Source organism: Equus przewalskii, chromosome 25, assembly GCF_037783145.1.
Source record: "Equus przewalskii isolate Varuska chromosome 25, EquPr2, whole genome shotgun sequence".
Classification (NCBI taxonomy): Eukaryota; Metazoa; Chordata; class Mammalia; order Perissodactyla; family Equidae; genus Equus; species Equus przewalskii.
Window position 1 is genome coordinate 19,422,371 of NC_091855.1, and position 12,052 is coordinate 19,434,422.

Here is a 12,052-nt window from a genome sequence, read left to right on the forward strand (position 1 = left end):
TGCAAGCCAGCGGCCTTCACCTCCCCCACCAGCAGGGACTAGGCGGGCGGCCAGGACTGGTTCCTCCGGGATTATCGGAGGCCCCTGGGCTGAGGTGAGCTGAGGGGAGGGACAGAAGTCCCAGGTACCGCACACTCCCAATTTCTGGCGGGGCTCAGAAAACTAGATGTCCTGGGATAGGCGCTCTGGCCCCCGACAGAAGCAGCTCTGACCCAGGCACACTTTGGGAGTGAGTGGGTTGAGCCCCCAGCCTGAGGGATGCTCAGAGAAAGGTGGGGATGGAGGCCTTGGAGAAAGTGGGGCCTTTTTGGAAGGGAAGGGGGCCTGCACCAAGGGGAGAGCTGTTTCTCCAGCTGCCTTGTCTCCCAGGACCAGAGATGGGGAGCTACCTCAGGAAGAGATGCGTCTTGGGGGTTCAGAGGGCCCCAAAATCTAACCAGTCATCCAAGGCCAGTTTGCAGCTTTGCTTTCAGGCCCCTCCCCATCTTAGCCTGACCACAGACTTTCTTTCCTTAGGTCTTTCTATCGAAACCTTCTCCTCCTCTCCCCTCCCCCCAAACTCTTTGGAAATCTTTCAACTTTCTTTCAAGTTTTCCCTGGGCAGTTTGGAGTCTGTTTCAGAGCCAGGTCAGGGCGCTTTAACACCCCCAGCTGGGGAGAGTGGACGAGACAATAGCCGCTATCACTTTACCATTGGAAGTGACCCCCGAATTTGCACTTCTTTCATCTTGGGACCAGAGCACTTGAGGGTGGGCGATTTCCTGGGGGGAGTGGCTTAAGTCGCTTCCCCGCCGGCCAGTTGGCTGTAGACCGTCCATGCTCAATGGTCCACTACAGATATGAAACCAGTTCTGGAGTGAGAGTGGCGCTCAGCTGTGGACACTGCCCACTGGGTGACTTAAATGTCCCAAGTTGGAAGGTGGAGAGAGAAGTGGACGCCCCCAGGGCTCTGGGCCACCCTCGAGGTCAGTAAACTAGGAAGTTTCCTCAAAATTAGGAAGGGTGGGTGCCTCCTACAGCTTGGAGCCCCAGGGGAGTGGGGAATGGCCTTGGGACACGAAAGAGCCCAAGGGTCACTGAGTGACTCCTTGAAGATGCTGCAAGCGTGTGTGCGTGTGTGCGTGTGTGTGTGTGTGTGTGTGTGTGTAGAGGGGAAGGGGAGGCATTGTTTCAAGTTCTCTTTCTCCCCACCCCCACACTCTCGCCTGTCTCCCCTCTCCACCCTACACAATGGTCTGGCCTCGGCCCCTCCCCAGGCTCCCAGAGATTCCCAGGTTGGGTCCCTTGTCTCAGATACCCCTGACCAGCCGGCTTCCTCTCCTGGCACCCCCAGGGGCGACTGGTGCCTGCCATCCCCTCATGGGCCGCACTCCCCGCTTTCCTACCTTCCAGGCACGTGGTTTACTAGAGCAGCTGAACTTGCAAGCCAGAGGCGAGGTTGACTTGGTGGCCTCGGGCCTACCCTGGTGCCCCTAGGTAGTCGGGCTGCCATTGGTGGTGGGAGGTTCCTGGGAAGTCACACCCATCTCCTACTGGGCCTCCTGGCTACCGGGGAGGGAGCCAAGATGGCTGGCACTCCCTGGAGCTGGGGGGCGCACGCAGCCGGGGCAGCTGGGCCAGCGGGACTTGGGGAGTGGAGCCAGGCTGGGTGAGGTGCCAGCTGGTCTACCACAGTATTAATCTCACCAAGGGCCGAGGCCTGTGTGGCCCTCCCTCATGCTTCTTGGGCCCGGTTGACTATGGAGACTGAAGGACCCACTTTATGAGGGACAGGGAGAAAAGGGGGGATGGGAGAACACGGGGTCCTTGGTGAGCAAATGCAGAGCCCAGGCTGAGGCTGGCGGGGAGGCAGTTTGTTCTAGAGGTCAGAGGAGACTTACCAGAATTGTGTCAGCGGATCGCTCGCCCTGCATAGAGCCCTGGCTCACCGCTTCTGAAATGCAAGGGACAGAGGCCAGACCTGGGCTCCAAGACCCCATCTGTTTGAAACACGGAGATTGGGGGAGGAGGAAAGCTGGCCTTGAAGGTGAGGCTTTGTCTCCTGCAGAGTTGCCCATGTCCACTCATTCGTTCCTTGACTCCAGAGTCCTTCCTAGATGCTAAGATGCTGGCTGGACCCTTTGTGGATGCTGTTTTATTTCCTCCTAACCTCAAGCCAGGAGAGCCTGTATAATCCAAGGGGGTCTTGCCTCTTTGGTTTCATGCCTTTTCAGATCCTTTCTAAGAGTTGTGGGGGCCAGGAAAGGCCAGCTGGGCAAAGCCCATAGATTAGCTCTCATTTTCTGCATCTCATTCCGTGAATGCACCTGGCAATCGTCTGATCTGCTTTGCATTGCGTTCCTGGGAGCCATTGTTGAAAAGACTGTTGCACCTGAACCCCATCAAACAGTTGTCTACTTAAGGATGATTGGCTTCCCCATATAGCCTCTGGCCTTTCCTCACTGCTCTGTTCTCTGGCAATCAGGGCCACTTGAGTGGGTGTGGCGTCCAGGGAGCTGCTTTTTCTCAGCCAGCTTTTGAGGAAAGCAGAAGCAGAGCATTACCCACTCACACCTCCTCTTACCTCTTTGGGGAAGAGGAAGGAATGAGAGAAGGTGGAGCTGGGTGGGACTGAGACAGGAAAGAGGTTGGGTGGGACAGGTAAGGTAGAGAGGGGTGGGGTTTGTGCAGGAGGAAGTGTGGTGTATCTGGATCTTGTGTTGGAAGCTATCTGGATACTGCTGCATGAATTCAGGCAAGTCAACTTTATCTTTCTGGACCTCAATTTCCTTATCTGTACAAGGGTCAGGTTTGTCCCAAAGCTCCAAGAATCCCTATGTTTCTGGATCCTCTGGCTGATGAGCATTTTGGGTGATGAATTCTCCTAGGTGGTGGAATTAAACATGATTAGGAGGGAGCTCTGGAGTCAGGTCTTAGGTTTGTCGCTTTAATAGCTGTGTTGTCTTGGAAAAGTTATTCAATTTAATGCCCAACCTCCGTTGCTCCAGGTGTGATATAGGAGTGATGGCGCAGGTGTGATGAAGTTGTAGCTCACGTGGAGGGAAGGTGAGAACCACATAGAAGCAAAATTACCTCTAAAAAGCCTGAAATCCAAATGCTCACCCCATGTAAGGCCCACGGAAACTTGTAATCACCCAAGGGAACACCGCACTCTGCTCAGCAAGGAGGCTCATTGAATGGGAGGGCAGGAAGAATCACCCACACAATTTAGATTAATTGCTCCCTGTTATTTTTTCGTTGAATTACCTAAACTAAAGGCATAAGAAGCAGTAGGTCAGTGGTGGCTGTCTTCATAATTTCGTTTGGGAAGTATCTGGCAGAGTGCTCATTTATATGCAGCTGTACGGCAGCGATCAACAAGTGATACGCAAGAAAAACAAAAACCCAGCATCTTTGTTGTCTGCCAGAATTAAAAGCTCTTCTGTGTGTACACAGTTTGTTCTTCGGGGCTCAATTTTTTGTCGTGTATGGACGTGCTCTCTTTACCAAGGACCGATAAAAGTTTCCCTCCTGAGTCCAAAGAAAACGAATAGTTTTTTTAAAAAAGTAACAAAGTACTGAAAAGAACAGGGTCAAATAATATGGTACAAGTAGAAATTTGGTGAGAGGTTGGGCCAGATTTGTCATAATATACACATTTAAAAGAAGATAGCCAAGAAATTTGATCCAAAGGTAATTCTAATGGCCAGTTTTTAAAAAGCTTTCTTTTTTATGCGTAGCAAGTAAAATTCCTTTGGTGTTTAAAAATTTTTTTCAACTTTATTGAACCATAATTTACACTCAAACACATCCCTTTTAAGTCTGCAAAACACATCCTTTTAAATGTGCAGTTAGATGAAGTGACAAACGTTTCCATCCAAACACAATTTTTTTTAATCTTTTTTTATTATTTTTTTCCTTTTACTCTCCAAAGCCTCCCAGTACATAGTTGTTTATTCCTCATTGTGGGTCCTTCTAGTTGTGGCATATGGGACGCCGCCTCAGCATGGCCTGATGAGCGGTGCCATGTCCGCGCTCAGGATTAGAACCAGTGAAACCCAACCCTGGGCTTCTGAAGCAGAGCGCGAGAACTTAACCACTCGGCCGCGGGGCCGATCGCCCAAACACAATTTTTAAACCTAAGGCTAGTCGAAAGCAATTTATGGAACTCGGAGAACAAAGATCTGAGAAAGGATAATGATCTTTCTCATTGAAGGAATATTACTTTGCTTTGCAATACAACACTGAAAATGTACCAGTAATTAGAATGATGAGTTTGTGTTGAAAAGGTGGCTGGCAGTTTAAACTGGAGTAGATGAGCCATAGGCCCTAGGGAGCATCTGGTTTTGAGTACTGGCTGCACCACTTGTGTAACCTTGGGCAAATTAGCTTAACGTCCATGGTCTCAGTTTTCTCACCTGTAAATTGGGGATAATAGTAGTGCCTACCTTTAAGGATGCCTGTCAGGATTGGGACAGTGCATGGCAAATAGTAAATGCTCATTAAATCTTGGTTCTCAGATCTATGTCAGCCCAGTGGCTAGGCTGCTGCCGCACTTTGGTAAGACTCTTTGTTCCAGGGGAGCAGGTCTCAAACCGGTATACTCTTAAAAATTGAGGACCCTGAAGAGCTGTTGTTTATATAGGTTACATCTATCAATATATTTTGTATTCAAAAGTAAAACAGAAATTGAGAAAATTTATTTATTAAAAATATGCTCATTACATAGTAACAAATAGCAGTTTTTGTGAAAAATAACTTTTTCCAGAACAAAGAAAATTTGGTGAGAAGAGTGCATTCTTTTACATTTTTTTTTTTTCAAATCTCTAATATCTGGTTTAATAGAAGATGAGTAGATTCTCATGTCTGTCTCTACGTTCAATCTGTCATGATACATTGTTTTGGTAGAAGTATATGAAGAAAACCCAACTTCATCCAGGAAATGGAGATGGAAAAAGGAAGAGTATTTTGATAGTTTTTTCAGTGGATATTATTTGATAGCTACCCCAAAACTCAACAAGTAGCAGTTTCTCAAAGCTTAGTTGTAATGTAGAATCTGAAACAATAGCCACGTACTTTTTGTACCCGATTATATTAAAATCCATTGCTTTCTTTTATACTTTGGGTGGATCTTTCCCTGCGTGACTTTGTGACATCGCTCGTTGGTTATTTGGGAAATACAGTTCATTGTGTGCTGCAGATCTCCAAATGTTGACAATTCCATTACACAGAATAAAACGTGGCATTTGTTTGTGTCACTGCTGATCCCATCAGAAAAGTCTTTAGGTATTGGGAAGCTGTCAAGTTCTCTGTAGTGGATACAGGTTTTCCAAAATTCTAATTTTCAAGTGAAAGCTCAAAATTTTTCACTGGTGGCAAATAGTAGTTTTCCTCAAAGTGACAGGCCACCTTATTCATTTTTGAGAAAATATCTGCCAAATATACCAAAGTCTAAATGATTAATGTCTCTCAATCTTTCTTTCAAGTAAAAATGATATTCCGTGGTAAAAGTGGTTAGTTCATCGTACAACCCAAACAATCGTCCGTGTGAGACATTCATCACGCTTCTAGTATGCAGCAGAAATGCTGGAGGAGTACTCCCCATTTTGTCACTCCCAATATTGGAAAGTCATGTATATAAGGGTTGTGATTTAATAAAAATAATAATCTTTACTGTTTTCATCAAGGACATTCTTGAGTGAAACTAGTTTTTTTTTTTTTTTAACTGCAAGTACAGGGGGGTGAAGAACTTAATGACTCAATTTGATGCTATCGCCTCAGTTCGTGCTAATGTGCCACAGTTTTACTCAAATGTTAACACAGTGAAAAAGGCAAATAATAACTTAGGGTTAAATTATCTTTGTAAATCTTAGTATTCTTATGAAAATAATTTAACTTGCAGACCCCCTGAAAAAGTCTCATGGAACTCCACGGACCATAGGGTCCACGGACCATACTTGAGAATCACTGTTGTAGGGAAAGGCAGACCGGTTTTAGCTCTATGTGATTGTAAGCGTTTAACAGGTACAGAGGTACAGCTTTTATAACTGTATTACATAATATATAGTATTAGTTAACACTCCATAATAGCTAACGCTTCCGTAGTACTTCACTATGTGCCAGGAACTCCTCTCAGCCTGGATATATAAGAGTGTGTGTGTATATGTTTCTCTTCTCCATCCTTTATTCTCGTTGTCTCATTTATGCCCACAACAACACTATAAGGCAGATATTTTTATTATTATCCCCATTTTACACAAAAGGAACCAGAAGCAAGGAGAAGTTAAGTGACTTGCCCAGGCTAATATCAGAGCCAGGATTCAAAGCTAGACTCTGAAGGTCCAGGGTTCAAGTCCCTGTCCAGGTGCCAAAAATGAAGCCAAACCAAAAGCCAGGCTCCGGAGACTAAGCTCTTCCTCAGTATGTTGAGTGATGAAACAGACCCCAGGAGGCACTTAGCCGTTATTTGCTCTGGGGGAATGGGAGTGGATGGACATTATCTTGAGGGAGAAAGTGCAGGACTGGACAGGGCACCATTGCTGGGTGTCATCTGGGTACCATGTCCTGACCTTTGCCCTCTGTTCTTTGCCCTGATAGGATGAAATCTCGGGAGCAGCTGGTGCAGCAGGTGCTGCAGGAGTTGCAAGAGGCAGTGGAGTCCGAGGGCCTGGAGGGTCTTGTGGGTGCTGCCCTCGAGGCCAAACAGGTCCTGTCTTCCTTCACTCTCCCCACCTGCCGGGAGGGGGGCCCCGGCCCCCAGGTGCTGGAGGTGGACCCTGTGGCCCTGAGCCTGTATCCAGAGGATGCTCCCCGGAACATGCTGCCGCTGATGTGCAAGGGCGAGGGCAGCTTGCTCTTTGAGGCGGTCAGCATGCTGCTGTGGGGTGACGCAGGCCTCAGCCTGGAGCTGCGGGCCCGGACTGTGGTGGAGATGCTGCTGCACAGACACTACTACCTCCAGGGCATGATTGACTCCAAGGTGATGCTGCAGGCCGTGCGCTATTCCCTGTGTTCCGAGGAGTCCCCTGAGATGACCAGCCTGCCGTCTGCCACGCTGGAGGCCATCTTCGACGCGGATGTCAAAGCTACCTGCTTTCCTAGCAGCTTCTCCAATGTGTGGCACTTGTACGCCCTCGCCTCTGTCCTTCAGCGCAATATTTACTCCATCTACCCCATGCGCAACCTCAAGATCCGGCCCTACTTTAACCGTGTCATCCGGCCCCGCCGCTGTGACCACACACCTGCCACACTGCACATCATGTGGGCTGGCCAGCCGCTCACCAGCCACCTCTTCCGCCACCAGTACTTTGCCCCTGTGGTGGGGCTGGAGGAGGTGGAGGCTGAAGGTACTACCGGCCCGGCCCTAGCTCCTTCAGCTCTGGCCCCACTGCCGCCACCGGCCAAGACCCTGGAGCTGCTCAACCGGGAGCCTGGCCTCAGCTACTCCCACCTCTGTGAGCGCTACAGTGTCACCAAGAGCACCTTCTACCGCTGGCGGCGGCAGTCCCAGGAGCACCGGCAGAAGGTGGCTACCCGCTTCTCGGCCAAGCACTTCCTGCAGGACAGCTTCCACCGCGGGGGCCTCGTGCCTCTGCAACAGTTCCTCCAGAGGTTCCCTGAGATCTCGCGCTCAACCTATTACGCCTGGAAGCACGAGCTGCTGGGCTCTGGTGCTTGCCAGGCCCTGGCTCCCAAGGAGGCACTGGCGATGGAGGAGCTGGAGAAGCTGCCAGAGGAGCAGGTTGTCGAGGGGCTCGGATGCTCCTCACTGGCCGTGTCAAGCCCTGGAATGGTCTTAATGCAACGGGCCAAGTTGTACCTGGAGCACTGCATCTCCCTGAATACGCTGGTACCCTATCGCTGCTTCAAACGCAGGTTCCCTGGCATCTCCCGGTCCACCTACTACAATTGGCGCCGAAAGGCCCTCCGAAGGAACCCCACCTTCAAGCCGCCACCAGCCCTCCCAGTGGCTGGGAGTCCCCAGCCTACGTCTATTGGGGAGGAGGCCCTACTCCCTTGGAAGGGTGAGGTGGGAGAGGGGGCAGCGAAAGCAATGGGTCGGGGGCCACCTGCCCCCCGGGAGTTCCTGCCCCTGAGGATGCCCTTGTCCCGTTGGCAGAGGCGTCTGCGCAGGGCTGCCCGCAAGCAGGTGCTGAGTGGGCATCTTCCTTTCTGTCGCTTTCGCCTCCGCTACCCTAGCCTGTCACCCTCTGCCTTTTGGGTTTGGAAGAGTCTTGCCCGGGGCTGGCCCAGAAGCCTGTCCAAACTTCAGATGCAGGCCTCCACTTTGGGCAAAGCAGGGGTGCAGGAGGCAGGGGAGAAGCGGGAGAAAGAAGCTGGCAGGAACATGGCAGCTGCCATGACCCCACCTGCAGGGACCCCAAAGGTGGGGGCTTCTCCAGGAGAGGATCCAGGGAAGGCTGAGGGAGGGCCTTCCAGAGAGGGGGTCCTGCCAGGGGCGGCCACAGCCCAGGGCCGGCCCCACAGTGGATCCCTGTCTAGCCGTCCTGTGGTGGCAGTGGCGGGTGGCCGGGACGGCCAAGTATTGGTGATGGACATGCTCACCACCACAAAGTTCAAGGCCCAGGCCAAGCTGTTCTTGCAGAAGCGCTTCCAGTCCAAGAGCTTCCCCTCCTACAAGGAGTTCAGTGCCCTCTTCCCCTTCACTGCCCGCTCCACCTACTACATGTGGAAGCGCGCCCTCTATGATGGCCTCACCCTGGTTGATGGCTGACAGGGAGGTGTGAAGGGAGCTGGGAGGAAGGGGGACCAGGTTGGAGAGGGTCAGGGACCTGAGTTGCTCCCTGGCTTGGCCAGGATGTCATTTGTTCCTGCTCCCACAGTGTCTATCCTGAATCCAAGGGCAGATTTGTGTTGTTTCCTGGCTCCAGGGCAGAGAGAGCCAGAAATCAGCCATCTGGTCTCCTGTGGAGAGCTGCAGGACCAGAGATGTTCACTTCAGTTGTTTGCCATTCTTACTTTTATTGTGTCTTGGTTTTAGTTTTCTGTTTTGATTTAAGTGGGTTGGCTGGGCCCCCTTGCTGGTGTTGGAAGCTGCATGTGTGTGGTGGTCTGGAGGGGGGTTGGTTAGCTAAAGCTGCTTTCAGCTTTTCCCGGGGACAGGAGGAATATTATAGTATGGCCATCTGTCCCTCTGGGCAAATATATGTCTTCAGTTCCTTCTGGCGGTTGGCACCATCCTTACTCAAGATGTTTCCCAAAGGAACATTAGCCATCAAGTGTGGAGCGAGCAATGGCTTCTGTCTGACATCCACAAGGGAGAGGGTGCCAGGCTCGGCATGAGCAGAAGCAGGGATGTATAGAAAGAATCAAGGATGGCCTCTAATGGAGGGCCCTGAGCTGGATCACTGAGGGGCTGGCCTGTCCCTTGCAAGGAGTGTGGTAAGGGGCAAGGGCCTCGAGTCTCTGCTTACCGGAGCTTGGTCCATCTGCTGTGGACCCTGCAGTCCTCTGCCAGCCTGGCTGGCTCTTGACGACCCCCCGTCTTTGTGCAGAGCCTCTCCTCACAGACTGTGTCCTATCTTCAGTGAGGGACCATACAGCAGCCAGGCAGGTGAGAGACTGAATTTGCATTGTCCAAGAGTGAAGTCGGAAAACCAAAGAAATAAAGTGATGTGGTGCCCACAGCCCATGGTCTCTGGTATTTGTTTTGTCAGGATGTGACTGCCCATTCCCACATTTCCTTTTGGTTTAAGGGGACTGAGAGTGACCACTTCTTTTGATGGGATGGTCCCAGGTCCAGGGCTTGAGGAGTAGAAGGGATTACTCTGGGAATTCTGCTTAGAATTGGATCTAGAAGTGACCTTAGGTGCTCTCCCAGCTGGGGGCCAGGCTATGGCTGCCTGGAAAGATACTTCCCACCAATGGGAGAAAACTGCCCCACTAAGTGTGCTCAGGGCCCAGGCCAGCACGAGGGTCAAGTCTGTGTCAGGTATTCATTCTATTTAGTTCTGGCCGTGTGCCCAGGCAGGCAAGGCCCAGTCACGGGCAAGGAAACTGAGCCCCAGAGTGGTTAACTTGCCTGTCCCCTCCAGTGGGGCTGAGCTTTAAGGCCAGGCCTTTCTTTGCTGGGATGTGTTGTCAGTGGGGAAGGAGTTCTCTTGGGCCCTTTCTCCTCCTGTCCAGCTTTCCTACAGGGGCTGTCATCCTCTTGGTCTTGGGGAGTTATTCTTGGTTCTGCTGTTTTTTCATCCCCATATCCAATCCATCAGAAGTCCTGTTGACTCTGCCTCCAAAGTATGCCCAGAATCTTCCCCATCTTGCTGCTGCCATCATCATCCCACCTGGCCCACATCTCGGCATCCTACCTGTCTCCCTGCTTCCACTCTTGCCCCATACAATCCATTCTCCAGAGAGCAGCCAGAGAGATCTTTAAGCGAAATCTGATTCTATCACTTTCCCGTTTAAAATGTGTCAGTGGCTTCCCTTCCCTCTTAGAATCCCTTACGCTGCCTTACAAAGGCCTTCCTAACCTGGCCCCTGACTGACCCAGCAGACCCCAGCCCACTGGCTGATTCTGATCAGAATGTGCTACACTTACTTCTGCTGTCAGGGCCTTTGCGTTGTTCCTTTGGTCTAGAATGCTTTTCCCTCTCATCTTTACAGGGCAGGATCCTTACCATTCAGATCTCAATAGCACTATCGCATCACCCTTTAAAATTCTCTACGTGGCGTTTATTCCCATCTGATGTTCTTCTTGTTTGTTTGCTTATTATTCCCGCCACCGCCCCACTGCTGCCCGTCTTCCCCACCTCCCCCCTTATGTTAGAACATAAGCTCCATGAAAGGCAGGACTTTTTCCTGACTTGCTTACACCACTGCATTCTCAGCAGGCAAATTAGTTCCTGGCACACAGTAGGTGCTATAATTTGTCAAAAGAAGGAATGAATGAAATGGGGCCACTAGGATTTTCTTGTTGTTATCCTTTGGGATTTAGTTTTATAAGACCTAATCAATCCTACTTCCTAAATATTTCTCATTGCCCGTTTTTCTCCATCGCCGTGGCCACCCCCTAATCTAGGCCAGTGGCTGCTCTCATCCCAATACTCATATGGTTTTCAAATTGACTCTGCCTTCATTCAAACTGTCCATTACATCCTCCCAACAAAGGCCAGAATGATCTTACTAAAACCTAAATCTGACTCATGCTGGATTTCCCTTTGCTTTTAGCACAAAATCCAAACTCTAAGGAGGCCTACCGGTCTGGTTCCTACCTACCTCTAGCTCATTTTTCCCCACTACCTACTGCCACCTCCCATAGTGCTAACCATGCAGCATTGTCATGGCTTGTCTTAAGATCTGTGGCGTCTCCACTGAACCCCCAAACAATGTAGTCACTTGGTAGTCCCTTAACATCTGGTGAAGGGGTTGGACAAGTAATGTTCTTACCTGGCCTGAGATGGCCACCTACAGCCAGCAGGTGGCAATGTGGTGCAGCAAGAGACAACATCTCTGGGTTCCCAGTAGGCATGGCCCTATCTAGCTATTTCTAACCCCCAGTCTACCCCTTTACTGCCTTGGCAGTCAGAGGGTGGCACCACCCTTTTCCTGAGAACCTCCCTGGTTGGGGCTCGGGGTTCTCCTGTATGCTCCCCTGCGCTCCCAGAACCAGAGCAGATCTGGTGCCTGGAGCAGTGTGTCACAATGGGGTCTAAAAATCACCTGGATGGCAGTCCCTCAAGGGAGCTTCTTAGGAGTGTGGATTCCAGACCTACTGATTCTAAACATGGACATTGGAGAGGCGGAATACACACAAGGGCGAGTTATTTAACATTGCCGGGCCTCTTTCTCCATCTGTAAAACGAGTATTACAGTAATGCCTATAGAATAGTACCTGGCTCATAGCAAGTGCTAGATGAGCATTTGCTATTGGTAACAATGACGTGCAGTGTGAGAACCCCTGGGAATCTAATTCTGGTCTTCTAGGAGGAAGTTAATGTCCAAGGAGACTCTTGCTCAAGGTTACCCTCTGGACTGAAGACACTCCTGCCCCAAGACTGAAAGGTCCTTTTGTCAGAGGCCAGCGCTGAGCCCCAAACCCACAGGGAGATAC

At 50.6% G+C, this 12,052-nt stretch overlaps 1 protein-coding gene across 1 annotated transcript; it reads left to right on the forward strand.

Moving 5' to 3' along the window:
• Positions 1 to 6,577: 6,577 nt before the first annotated feature.
• VRTN (vertebrae development associated) lies at positions 6,578 to 8,713 on the forward strand. Its single transcript, XM_008516424.2, has one exon. The coding sequence runs from the start codon at positions 6,578 to 6,580 to the stop codon at positions 8,711 to 8,713; it is 2,136 nt and encodes a 711-aa protein (XP_008514646.1).
• The last annotated feature ends 3,339 nt before the right edge of the window (positions 8,714 to 12,052 follow it).